The following is a 13,046-nucleotide window of genomic DNA, read 5'->3' as shown; positions in this document are numbered from 1 at the left end:
GTTCGAACTGTCATTGAACTCGGAGAGGTGCAGTGCTTCGATAACAGAGACGCGTATGGGCGCATTGCCTTATCACTGGCCGCTGAAAACAATCACGTATCTGTTCTTCAACTTCTCCTGGAAGTAGGAGCAAATATTACTACTTGAGACAATCGTTATGGTCTCTCTCCACTGGAATGGGCAGCTTTACGAGGAAATGTTGAAATAGTGAAGATACTTATGGAAAAATCGATTTCTTGGTCTGCTACTTCCTTACTTTCTATTGCGGCAGCAAGAGGACACGTGTCGCTCGTGAAACTCCTACTGGAGAAAGGTGCCACTATTAATTCCATAGATCAGTATTGGGGATGTACGGCTCTTCACCTCGCTGCCAGGTATGGGCACACCGCTATTGCATTCCAACTTCTTGCCCGTGGAGCCGACCCGAATATTATCGATAGATCTAAGGGACAGCGCCGCTATACTATGCCATATACAAAGGTCGCCACGAAGCTATCAGGATTTTGCTGGAGTATGGCGCCAAGATGGGTGAATCATCCAAGAAATCATTCGTGTTGACTGATGTGCCCCAGTCTACTTCTTGGCCTGGTCGGGTTGCTAGCTCAATCTTAGGAGAATTAGCAATCAGACTGCATATTTGCACACAAGGCTCGGAGGCCAACGGGAAGTCAAAATCTGGTAATTGCAACAAAGGTACTTCTGGAAACTCCAGTAATGGACGTAAAAAAGATCACATCAGGACTTTCAAAGTGGCTGTTCTGGTCGAAGCGGTGGTTTTGGCGATGGACCCAACAAACAGCCTGCGTCAGAGCCCACTTCTTCAACAGATCCACTACGAGTGATTTTGGATTGAATCTTGCTTGCCCCTACTTCAAGCATGATCCTGGAAGATACGGTTCCAATAGGGCTTACCGTAGGCCTCCTGTCTATCCAGATATGAACAGACCAAAGTAAAACACGTTCCTTCTTTTCACCAATTCAGCATGCTAACTTTGAGGTAGGCAGCATTTGTACATGACACATTTCCTAAAGATATGTCGAAAGTGTCATTTGATCTGCGACGGCGAGATTGAGCTCCAACAGCATTACGATGTTTCAATATGCGCAGCGATGTTTCAACGCGACTACGCCAATGAATTTTATGAATCTCAGCGTGACAATCTCAAGAGGCGAACAGAAAAGAGGAATCACTCGGACAAGGCACAGTATTTGACAGCGGTTTACAGGATACTGTTTCCAAACTCCGATGATGCAAGCATGCCCACACCATGTAAGTGACTTTTAACGCAGGGAATTGAAACACTACCTGATTTCCGAGTACAGGGCGCGAGGAAAACATAAACAAAAGGCAATATGACGAGTCTAGTGCTCATTCACGAATCCAGGATTCATCCCTCCGGAACGAGCTTTCCCAACATGTTCAAAGCCAAGGCGCAATCAGTGCGATATTGAATATCATCAACAGGTATCAGACAGAGTCTTCCGGAGCGACCACTATTGGAAGAATCCCGAGAAGGTTTTCCCAAGTTCCAGAGCGACAGCATCTCGAGACTTCTCAAAATGACCTGTATCAACAATCCCCTCTTGGACGAAATCCGCTTGGTCATGATAACATTCCGATGATGCCTTTTGATTCTTTGCTACCTGACTTCATGATGGAGCCCTCAAGTGACTCTGGCTTTTACGAAGACTATTCACTTTATGATGACTTAAGTCGGGGTACTTTGACGGAGGCTGCTGGATCAATGATGGGGGAACACGAAATTGCGATAAACGAGTCATTTCTGACGCAACATCGGTTACCAACTCCAGGAGCGCAAGGCGATAGTGACGATATAGCTCGAACACACCGAGTACATAACTCAAGGGAAGATCCTCTAAGTTCTTCCAGCCTTCGCGACATCTTCAATCTTGACCAAACTCAGTACTTGCAACTACAACAAAACCCCATGTTTAATAACTATCAAGACAAAGATCATAATGAAGAGGAAGAAAATGATAACAACTGAGTGAGACTAGGCTTGATTAAGCGGGATCTTTAGTCTGCGTCGTAGTGTCAACGATGGTCAGTTTCATAGGAAGGGCAGAAGTACTGTTATAGTAACAAAAAGCAGCTACAAAAAGCAGCTACAAAAAGCAGCTTTCAAGATGAAAACATTTACCCTCAAGAGCGATAGCGACTATGATAATAACGAACATCGATATTGAAATTCCTCATGTGGTTCACTAGAAATCTTTTTCAAAGAAAGGCTACAACATCATTGCAATGGAATAAACAACTTCCTACAATCCCAAGTTTTCCCCACTTCTTTTCCTGGATGTACTAGCTTTCCTCTGTTATCTAGCTCTGCTTCTGCTAGAGAAATAAATCTTACGGAAGCTTCAAAAAGTGGTGATAGGTTCATTTCCAACACATATTAATCATATCGTACATTCAACTCTCCCATACCCATACCCCAAAACCTCCGTTACCACTCCCTAGTTTGCGCCCCCCCCCCCCCCCCACCCCCCCCCAAAATCCCCTCATCAACATTCTCACTCACGCAATTCCCCAAGCACACCCATCAGATCCCTCAACACCCCTTCCATCTTCCTCTCACTCCTACTGCTGGAAGAAGCGGGCAAATCGTTCGCCAGACGTTCGATGGCTGTACTGGGACTATGGAGATAGTAAGATAGCATTGGTGTTGTGTTTTCTGCTGGGAGGTTTTGTGATGGTTAGGGAGGAGTTCGGGTTTGTTTTGTTGGTTACGCGGTGGTTTGAGGAAGGGTAGTTTTGGAGGAAAATGGTAGAAGGTGAAGAATGGGGAATGAAGAAAGGGGAGTTTCATACTTGAGAGAGCTCCCTACGCTCGTTCTCGTCTGGGATTGGGGGGTGTGCGGTGCCATGGTGGGGATTGAGGAGGTAGCTAGCTGGAAGCTGCGAGCTGTGAGTTTCGGTATTGGGATATCAGGATGAGATCAATCGACTGACTATTTCGAAATTGACGAGTACGCACCTCACTTCAAAGCAAGTTTTTTCCTTTACTTTCTTTTCACAGTTATCTGCGAAAGGTATAGAGTTTTTGATCACTCTTGAAATATGTTATCTGGCTCAAGAGTAGTCAATCGAGAAAAGTCATCGCTAGTTATCAAGCCAGGTAATGAGTGTATAAAAGTGATGTTTTGGGTTGCGTCACTTTGCGATAGATATTCCAATCCCAGCGTCATCATCGTGGTATATGGTTAATAGCTATGCGAGGGCCACATTTTTCAGGATTCTGAAGACCGACATCTTCAACCTGCATTTTTAGTTCTTGTCCTGCATTGAGGACGCTCAAAACACGTGGATGCGAAGAACAGCGTAGTAATGGAAGAAGATTAGTAGGAGTCGCATTTGTGTATGGTACGACAGGGCGAAAGTCATTTCTAGACGTCTCTTTGAATCAGTATAAACCTGTTCTAGGTAGATTTACTTTTAAGTTAAATTGAACTTCAGACTTTCTTTCGTGTCTGTGAATATTAGATACAGATTGAATAGAAGAAATGAGTTGACGAGGTTGCATACACTGTGGTACATTCTATACGAATAATCCACTTGTTCTTCAGCATTCAAAATTTGCTTACAAGCAGTATCAATACCGGAGAGTGACGAAGTTTTAACTTCGAGAAACGCGAGCTTTAATTCTGGGGTTAGACTGAGGAGCTTTTCGCATTGAGTAGCGAATCTCGTTGCTAATCTCCCCAGCACGTAGAAAGTAGGGTATTGCAATACCTTTGCTCGTGCCTCGAGAGTAGAGGAACTGATGTTGCTTGTTGCTCCGGCGAATACACATATGAGACCTTGGGGATTGTGATTGTTTTTGCCGAAGCTAGCGTTCGCTTGGTAGATTTCTATAATTTTAACCATGTTTGCAGAAGCGAAAGATTCAACTTTGATGAACTTCTTTCGGTGAAAGAACTCTAGAGCAGGAAGAAAAGCATGATTGGAAAGATTGGGCAACCTGAGAACTGCCAGTTAATATTATCAATGAATCTCCATCGTCCGGGTGTATCTCCGTCGGCTAATGGCATTTCTCATCACGACCAATTCTTTGCCCTTTGTCTCGTCATTGTAATAGAAGATATACTTCTATTGTATCCGCAAAATCTGATTAAATGTGAAATTTTTTCGTTCCGGATCTCGAAGTCTTGGTCGGCCATATGAAAAAAATCCACCTGGTCGACCGTGAACAGTGTTTGGTTTTGTGAGTAACAAACCCATGCTTATGTAATGATGAGGTTGGTATTTCTTAAGCCGATCCTCCGTTGGTAACCTCAAGCGAAACAACCCAACTTCATCCAAATCAACCACAACAACTACAACAACAAGATGTTCACGATGTTATCTTCTTTTAAAACTTACAATTATATGTTCATTGATTTGTATTGTTGTCCTTAGGCTTTACATAGACTGTCTTTATATCATACTTACATATAACTTCATCATCTAAATTGTGGTCTTCAGCTACATGTTAGAGATGCTTCCTGGCGCCTAATTTATTTTATTCAGAAAGTATTTGAGACGCCAAACTATCGAGTACGGAGACGGCAGTGTAAAGTGGTGGCCATGTTGGCCATGTTGGCCACAGCCTGCCTTAACCTATAAAAAAATATATCATCATTCGTTATTGCCTCCGGACTCTTTTTGCCATGGCCGCCTTACAGGTCTTTATGCAAGAAGTATTCCTCGTTTAGAGTTGCGGTCATGAAGGCCTGATCTTGATCTCAAGTAGTTGTTTTCCGCAGTCAAATATTAATAAAATGAAGGATTCTCTCTCTGTTGGATTCCTAAAATTTCCAACATCAACTCTCGTTTGATTTCAAGGTTTGCATAGCTTGTTCTATACTTACAACATTCTTTTTTCTATCTTCTGGCAAGACTTTCCAAGTCCTGCTTTCTTTCCTAGGGCGATTTATTCTGGTTGCATAAGTTAAGGTTAGAAGTATTAACCAAAACTCTCGGCCCAGTTTTCTTTCATTTCTTTTGGTTTCTCATTTATTTCACTGGTAAATAGGATTTTTCTGTTCCCATACGGGAGTCATGTTGTTTTGTCGTCTTAAGTAGATCGAGGTATATTTTATTCCCTTTTGAGTTAACAATCGCATGAATCACGATATGCTAATTTGGAATAGCCCTCACGTCTCGGTATGCGGTGGCTGAAGTCATTGTTTGTCAAGAGAAAAGGTCCCCGCCCTGAAAAGAATACCAGTCACACACAAAAATCATCGAATAGCAATAAGACTGATATAAACCATCGGAGTGCTGCGCTGAATGATGGGATTTCAAGAGATCGTCCACAGGATCCGCATCCCGCAAAAAGGGCTCAATCACCGCACAGAAGTGATAATCGAAATGAAAAGTCGGATCAGACCCGTCATGTATATAAGGGACCTTATTCGATTAAGGAGAGAATTAAATATATCGGAAAGTACATCGATCGCTGGAATAAGAATCATCCTCACGACTACATTGAAATTGATATCATTGTTATTGGAGGTCTACTCGACATTAACCAAAATTGGACGGAACCAGCACCCGACTCTCAGATAAAATTCATCTGTAGGCCTGGAAAGCGCTGGGACGACGAACTTTATACAGAAAAATTACATCGTGCGTGCAAGAAATTAGAGTGGCAAATAAATGATCGATGGTGTCTTTCTACTTTGGACTCGGGTGTCCGAAGAAGAATGTTTGAAGTAATTAAGGATGATAAACCGGCCCACAAATCCAAAGGGAAAGGTATGATTATACGAAAACCTCCACCAGATTATCGATTATGTCAGCGGATTGCTCGTCTTGGCAGTCGGGAGTCAAACTCTCAGTTATACGATACCAAATTGAGTGGAATAGTGAAAGATATTGAAAGTTACATAGATAGCAATGAGCAACAGTTGGAGGGCATACGGTCCAGATTGAAGAAGGGTGTCACACCGAGAGACTTGATCAGAATATGGCAGAAAGAGTATGATTTCGAATTCAGTAATGTACTGAGCTCGCTAAAGGATAACAGAGTGGAAGGATCGAAACCGCGAGAACATATCGGCACGAGAATTCATGAATCTCACAGAGTGAATGGACCACATGATTCTGCTGTTTCTCTTCCCACCGGTCAACGATCTTCATCTAAATCAAGAGCATACTTATCAAATTATGGTTCTGAAAGTGATACATCTACGTCTACACCTACGCGTCCGCGCCGAGTGAAAAAGCAACACGATTCTGCTGTATCACTTTCAGGCACCGGTCAACGAGCTCCAATTAAGTCAGATGCACATGAACCATCAGACTATGTTTCCGACAGTAGCAAATCTACACGTTCGCGACGTACACAAGACCCTTCTCAGCCGCCGTTTCAACCTAAGCCTCCAACAAAGTCAAATTGTGAAACTCTACCAAAGACCACTCCCCATACACGACTACCAGCAATAAAAATTAATTCGTTAAGTGAGGATAGAACAAGGTCCTCTGGTAAATCTCCGAGTAGGAAATCACCTGGACGATCGCCTCACACGCCTCGCACGACTGTGGGTAGAAACCACGTTTACCAAAACACAGGCAAACCACCTTTGCCTCCGTTTTTACATCCGTCAGATCGTAGCCGTCAAAAATCTCCTGCACGGCCTGGATCTGGCGACCGCAGAATGATGACTCATGAAAAGAGTCATCGAGACACCCTAGATCCTAGTACTAGCCAATCGCAATCACGATCTTACTCCCGCATGCAAGACATTGGCAATACTAAAAGCAGGCCGGAGGTGAGGCCAAGGAAAAGTCATCGGGATTTATCCAATGATAACCTTCGATTTCGACCGCAAAAGCAAGTTGACTCCAACCTTTATTCATCAATAGACAGTAACAGAAGAAACGGATACCCCGGTTCGTCCCATCAAGACCCGTTTGTGGTATCACCCGTAGACTCTCCAGAAGATATGCCATTGAAAGGTCTGACGCCTGAGCAAAAAGATGAGGCACATAAAATAGCAATGGAGGTATACAAGAAGGAAGATCTTCATGGCAGAATTTTTATAACTCATGAATATTAATTAGTATTTCTGTGGCTAATTACTTAGAATTTGTATATAGAAGCTTGTGTTCAAGTCAAAAAGAAAATCAATTTCTTCTTCTTCGACATATGCTAATCTCCCGTGACATTCAAGATTGATGCGTGACATCCAACCACTCGAATACTTAGACCCACCTTGGGTGAATATGGAATCCAATTCTGGTGTTGAAATGACCATATATTTTCTCGTGTACCACACGTTACTCATCTTTTCATATTTATTAATTCATGTCCAGCTCAAGAAGTGGCGTTTTCCTTGAGTATTCAGGATTATTTCCTGCCTGGTTTCATCGCCTCTCAGAAAATTGTAGGCCCTTTATACATTTGATGAAGGATAGATACACAGTTCACCTCACGTATTATGAACGTTAGTTGTCTTGCAATGCACCTCGAGTCAAATCGAAATGGAAAACAAGACAGCCATGCAAGAAAAGAAACCTGACTGGTTAGACTTGATGAAACAATTTTTGGGTATCCTGAATCGAGCTTGAATACTCCGAAGTTATTGCGACCGAACACAAATTTCGCTAAATTCAGGGGCCATGATATCACACTATTCTATTCCATGATCGACAAATTGCGTTATTGGTATTGATGAGTCCCCATTAGGTTAAGTTTTATTGGGCCTTTCATACTTTCACTTTCCTAATTAGATGCGATCCCCAAATGAACCGCTTATCCCGGCTCGGATCACGTCATTGAACCAATTAGATCGGATTTGACTAAAGCATCGGTATAGAGAAATATTCGGGATGGGAAATCCGGTATAAGAATCATTTATACCTATAGACTTCAACATCAGCACTAATGAATGATCTTACGGCGTGAGTCACTACCATAGAATTACCCCGCCATCCCACTTTGACTAACAGAGACACATATCCACCCACCCACCTCAAATTCTATAAATACCACACTGAAACCTAATCTATCTCTATATTTTTCAACCACTAAACTCCCAAACAAACATACTCTCTAGTCAGCAAAATGCCAATCACACGTCTCACAAGTAAAGACATCGGATACGTTCCCGGGCAACTCCCACCCGGGCCCAAAAATTCCATTCTCGATGTTCCAGGTTCGTTACCCTAAGATTTCGTATCCCGAGAATATCACCACCCCCTGAATTTTAACTAAATATTCTAATATTTTTTAGGAGTCTACGTTGGCCAAAACACCGTTGGAAATGATGGCGAAGACGCCCGTAAAGGCGTTACTGTCATATTTCCCCGCCATCCTGATGATATCACTATCCCCTGTTACGCGGGGCTCCACACGCTTAATGGAAATGGGCAATTAACTGGAAACTACCAGATTAAAGATTGGGGATATTCTAATACCGTTCGTCTGTTCCATTCTAGCCAATCGAAGAAATCAAAAATGACAGGGAAATGTTCTAATACAAAAAAAGCCAATCGCAATAACCAATTCCCTCTCCCTCGGGACCGTCTACCAAGCTCTCTGGCAACGCGTTCTCGACGTCGCCGCCAAGAAAGAAGCTCCCGCCAAAGAAATTTCGACAAATTATGGTACACCGATTGTAGGCGAAACGGCCGATTTTATCCTCAACGATATTTATAAATCTCCTTTAACCCTCGAAGAAGTAAAACCTGCATTTGAGAACGCCATGACGCAGGGAGAGGTTCAGGAAGGTCAGTATGGAGGGGGGGCTGGTATGACTTGTCATTTGTTTCCTGGGGGAACGGGGACCAGTTCGAGGGTTTTTGGAGAGATGCCTTGGGAGAATGGGGAGGGAGAGGGGGAGAAGAAATTCACCGTGGGTGTGTTGGTGCAGAGTAATTATGGACATTTGAGGGATTTCATAGTTGGCGGGGTGCCGATTGGAAGATTATTGTTGAAGGAGAGTAAAGAGTTGGAGGAGAAGGAGAGGGCGAGTGAGAAGAATGGAAAGATTGGGGAGGGGAGTATTATTATTGTTTTGACGTGGGTTTTCTTTTTTTTACAATATTGGTATGAAGTAGGGGCTGCAGCTAACGAAACAATAGTACCGACGCACCACTCCTCCCTCATCAACTCAATCGCGTAGCCCGTCATTGCGCGGTAGGACTCGCCCAAGTTGGTGGCCATGGCGTTGGTCGCAATCATTCCGGCGACATAATTCTCACTCTCTCTACTTGTAACAAACCCACCGAGACAGTCGGCACACCACAAGTTGACGGGCTTTCGAAAATCGAAATCAACGATATCAAAGTCATCCGAAATGAAAGTATCGAGACACTTTTCCGAGCCGCAAGTGAAGCTACCGAGGAAGCGATTTTGAATTCGATTATTGGGGGCAGAGACGGGAGAACGGGAGTCGATGGGTATAGATTGGAGGGAATACCGGTGGGGAAAGTGAGGAAGTTAGTGGAGAAGTATAGAGTGAATATTGATGATGATAGTTGTCTTTCTTCGGGGGAGTATCTTGCGTTGCCGAATAAGGGTGCAGAGTAAGAGTGGATTTTCTATGTGAAATGAAAGGACCGGTTAGCTTGGACCTACCTATTAAAAAACTTATGTAGATACCTCTTAGTGGCATAATGTACCACTTTGTCTTCCTATGTTGATATTAATCAGCAATTTGAGAATTGCTTTATAGTGATTACCATCAGAGATGTATTAGATCCATAATATGATTCCATGATGTACATCTTGCCGACCAAAACCTCGTACAAATGATTGGTTTTCATCAGCCGCATTTCAATTGAGTGGCCAAAGACTCCTCAAGATAGTTCAACACCTAGAAAATACCTTCATATCCCGTAATACCCAAGATAAGATTTTATAGAGCCCCTCAATTAAACGAAAAGTTTAAACCCTCCCGTAACACCCTTCTGAAAAACACCCAGCGGATCGTACTTCTTGCTCGCCGCCTGAAGCTTCGCCTTATTCACCGCTCCATACCCATCAATTGGATCCTGCCAATTCGCTGCATAATTAATATACTGCCAGTCATTGTAGAATCCAGATGCCTTTGCATAGACATCAATTGTGTCGAACATAGTTTTTGCTGTATTACTAGCAACAGTATCGTCGGCAATACTACCCCAGGTTACGGTAAGAAGAGCGACGATTAGTGGACCCTCAGCGGGAGTTACGCCAAGGAGGTTCCCCCCGGTAGAAGCTGATTTGGCGGGGACGCTACTGGGGATTGGTTCCAAAGATAAAGACCAGGTAACATTGGAGAGAGATTGAATAGATGGAAGAGCGGCATTCCAGGCGTTGTAGGTTGCATTTATCATTTGCTTATTGGCTTCAAATGTTGTTGTTATGAATAGTGTTCTATGAGCATGTTAGTACAAACTGATGTAGGGAAAATCCAGAAATTAATGCGAAACACACCGTAATTGAGTAATTGTGCCTGCTGTTTCACCTCCAATGTCGGTCAAATTTGTGATTCTCAATGTGTTCGAGTATTGAGGTTGAATTGCCGTGAAAGGCTGGTATGCTACCGGGTTTGCGACCGGCTTGGTATATACGATGTTGTTGACCACCACGGATCCGACACTTGGTTGGAATGCGAAACTCGTGATCAAAGAGGCATACTCATCATAAGCTGGGTTGCTGCTGAACTCTGCCAGTGCATCGATCTGTTGGTCCGCGGTAGTTGCTGGATACAAAACATTGCCGCCCCACAGCTTGCCTTGTTGAAATGCATAGAAATCGATTCGGGTGACTACACCGAGATTATTGGAGCCGCCTTTCAAAGCTAGATATAAATCTGGATTTTGATTCGCATTCGCATTGACAACTTTACCGCTTGCAAGGACTATTTCAAAGTTTTTGACATTGTCACATGTAAATCCTTTCCTGGGGGAGAAGTAGGAGATTCCACCTGTACATGTAAGTTGACTGATCGATTGGGAATGTAAAACAAATTGATCAGCTAGACTCACCACCAACGGTCAATCCTCCGACACCAACCGAGTTGACTCGTCCACCAGGAACAGCAAGTTGTAAAGCATCTAACTTGAGATAAACTTCTCCCCATCTTGCTGCTGGACCCACTGATACCACTGACTGGTCGGTGCTAACATCTATAAAATTAAGAGGACTCAGGTTTATCGTTACTCCTTGATTGATGTTGGCTTGGCTTACTCCAGGGGCATGACCTCCGGATTTGATAGCGAATTGGCATGAAGGACTCCAGTTTGCAAGCTTCCCGAGAATGGACAGAATTCCGACTGAAATCGAGACATCTGTTGTGGATGTTGGTGATACAATACAACCTGGAGATAGTTGTGATTCTTGCTGGGAATAGAAATTGTTCAAAAATGTGCTATATGCTGATGTATTTGGGTACGAAACTTTTGAACCCAATGCCAATTGAAGAGCTTTGCACTATGTCATGAGGTTAACAGTTTGCCATCAGAGTATCAGAGGGGGCAAGATGATTCGAATAAATTCATATTGATCAGTGATGAGAAAAGACCGTAGACTGCCGATGCCAAATAGAGATTCTTACGCAAATATTCGCATTTGTAGTTGGAGATTTTGTAACACTAGTAACAGCCGAGTTAATAGTAGCATTCGCATCATCAGCATTTGTAGCAACGGAGAGAGCATATAATACCGGTAAGACAAAAGTGATGGACAACATTCTGAGGAAAAGAGAAGCTTGAAGTATCAAACACCTTCCACCCGGAAACATCGGAGATCTTATACTTGAAATTTCGGTATTTAAGTTGACGGTAGTTCCCGCTCGCTGACATAAATGGGCGCCCTTCCATACTTTTATTATCCCTTGGCAAGGATCCTCCACAACAACTTTGTATGTGGGCCGCCCCTGATGCTTACCATATTGCAAAGCAATCTACGGAGTATATTCTACCATGAACATGCGGAGATGTTCACAATAATCGTCCAGGCCAATGAAGTGCTTGTAATATCGACTATTTGGATTGAGTTGTCTAAAGCTAGAATCTGACTACGAAGTGGAAGTGATATATAGAGTGCGCCAGTGCACATGCCATATCTTTTCAACCGGAGAGATATTTTGGTGAAGATCCTTGGCTAAATGATAAGTTTGATTCGCAGGAATTGATGTAAAAGGCTTATAGCTCTCAGTACTTGACATCGTCTTTTCAATCTAGCACCACGTGTGATGGCTATACAGCCATAAGATACGCCTCCAGCTTTTAAGGCTTATGGCTTTTCCCCCCAAGCATTTCAGAACCGCGAGTGGCTGGCTATACGCCGGATACATCGAAAGTTCGTATAATCATTACTAGATGATATGGATCTTCGATCTACTCGCAAAGCGGGCTACCCAATATATTTGGTAGCGATATCAAAGGAGGTTGTCTCGAAAAGGAGGTTGAAGTCAAACCCCGTGAGCGAGGTAATTTGTAAGCCGCATTTGACCTAACACCCGAGGCTCCGACACAACAATCTTCATCAACATCACTCATGTTGTTCTGACCTCACATCTTCAATTTTTACGTCAAATTCAATACTCGGGATCGTTCTGATATCGTATATCTTCGATTCCTGCACTCTAACCATTAGGATCTCGAAGATTCTCTCAAAGATCACTAGTCAAATTCCACACGGCACTATCACTCACTCATTGACGGGGATACTAATCACGATTTTTTCAAGACCTTGGCCATTTCAGACTGCTCAATGAGCCAGATACTTATCGTAGTCTTGAGGAGTAGAAGTGTTGCATGTCAAAATTTCTTACCTATCCAGAACATAGGTTGGATTCTTCATGGCGACCCTCCACAATAAGTCGCTCGATGTTTTCCATGTTTGGACCTGCACTCAGATTGAATGATTGTGCGAGTATTAATCTCTGTTCATTGATTGAAAAACATACGTCGAGAAGGGAATAAAGGAACGCTACCCCGTGGAATCATACATTTTGAGATGGCCATCCACCTGACTAGTCAAGTGAAAAATCATTGCGATTTGAATCATATCTCTCCGTTTATTGGCAACTCCATTTCCGATATCTCT

The 13,046-nt window shown here is 43.1% G+C and overlaps 5 protein-coding genes across 5 annotated transcripts; 3 read left to right on the top strand and 2 right to left on the bottom strand.

Moving 5' to 3' along the window:
* Positions 1 to 714: 714 nt before the first annotated feature.
* EAF01_009753 (uncharacterized protein) lies at positions 715 to 2,009 on the top strand (the record flags this gene model as incomplete). Its single annotated transcript, XM_038918009.1, has 3 exons — positions 715 to 950; positions 1,002 to 1,270; positions 1,324 to 2,009. The coding sequence occupies 3 exons, from the start codon at positions 715 to 717 to the stop codon at positions 2,007 to 2,009; spliced, it is 1,191 nt and encodes a 396-aa protein (XP_038766818.1).
* Positions 2,010 to 3,209: 1,200 nt separating this feature from the next.
* EAF01_009752 (uncharacterized protein) lies at positions 3,210 to 3,889 on the bottom strand (the record flags this gene model as incomplete). Its single annotated transcript, XM_038918008.1, is given in 3 exon segments — positions 3,210 to 3,418; positions 3,437 to 3,492; positions 3,510 to 3,889. The coding sequence occupies 3 exon segments, from the start codon at positions 3,887 to 3,889 to the stop codon at positions 3,210 to 3,212; spliced, it is 645 nt and encodes a 214-aa protein (XP_038766817.1).
* A 1,280-nt stretch (positions 3,890 to 5,169) lies between these two features.
* Positions 5,170 to 7,065, top strand: EAF01_009751 (uncharacterized protein; the record flags this gene model as incomplete). The annotated part of the gene is made up of 1 exon (XM_038918007.1): positions 5,170 to 7,065. The coding sequence occupies one exon, from the start codon at positions 5,170 to 5,172 to the stop codon at positions 7,063 to 7,065; it is 1,896 nt and encodes a 631-aa protein (XP_038766816.1).
* Positions 7,066 to 8,072: 1,007 nt separating this feature from the next.
* EAF01_009750 (uncharacterized protein) lies at positions 8,073 to 9,539 on the top strand (the record flags this gene model as incomplete). The annotated part of the gene is made up of 4 exons (XM_038918006.1): positions 8,073 to 8,163; positions 8,242 to 8,426; positions 8,497 to 9,029; positions 9,092 to 9,539. The coding sequence occupies 4 exons, from the start codon at positions 8,073 to 8,075 to the stop codon at positions 9,537 to 9,539; spliced, it is 1,257 nt and encodes a 418-aa protein (XP_038766815.1).
* A 344-nt stretch (positions 9,540 to 9,883) lies between these two features.
* EAF01_009749 (uncharacterized protein) lies at positions 9,884 to 11,685 on the bottom strand (the record flags this gene model as incomplete). The annotated part of the gene is made up of 4 exons (XM_038918005.1): positions 9,884 to 10,367; positions 10,428 to 10,920; positions 10,982 to 11,426; positions 11,551 to 11,685. The coding sequence occupies 4 exons, from the start codon at positions 11,683 to 11,685 to the stop codon at positions 9,884 to 9,886; spliced, it is 1,557 nt and encodes a 518-aa protein (XP_038766814.1).
* Positions 11,686 to 13,046: the final 1,361 nt, after the last annotated feature.

The sequence above is a fragment of the Botrytis porri genome (assembly GCF_014898465.1).
Source record: "Botrytis porri strain MUCL 3234 chromosome Unknown BPOR_014, whole genome shotgun sequence".
Classification (NCBI taxonomy): domain Eukaryota; kingdom Fungi; phylum Ascomycota; class Leotiomycetes; order Helotiales; family Sclerotiniaceae; genus Botrytis; species Botrytis porri.
This window is presented reverse-complemented; position numbering and strand designations above follow the sequence as displayed.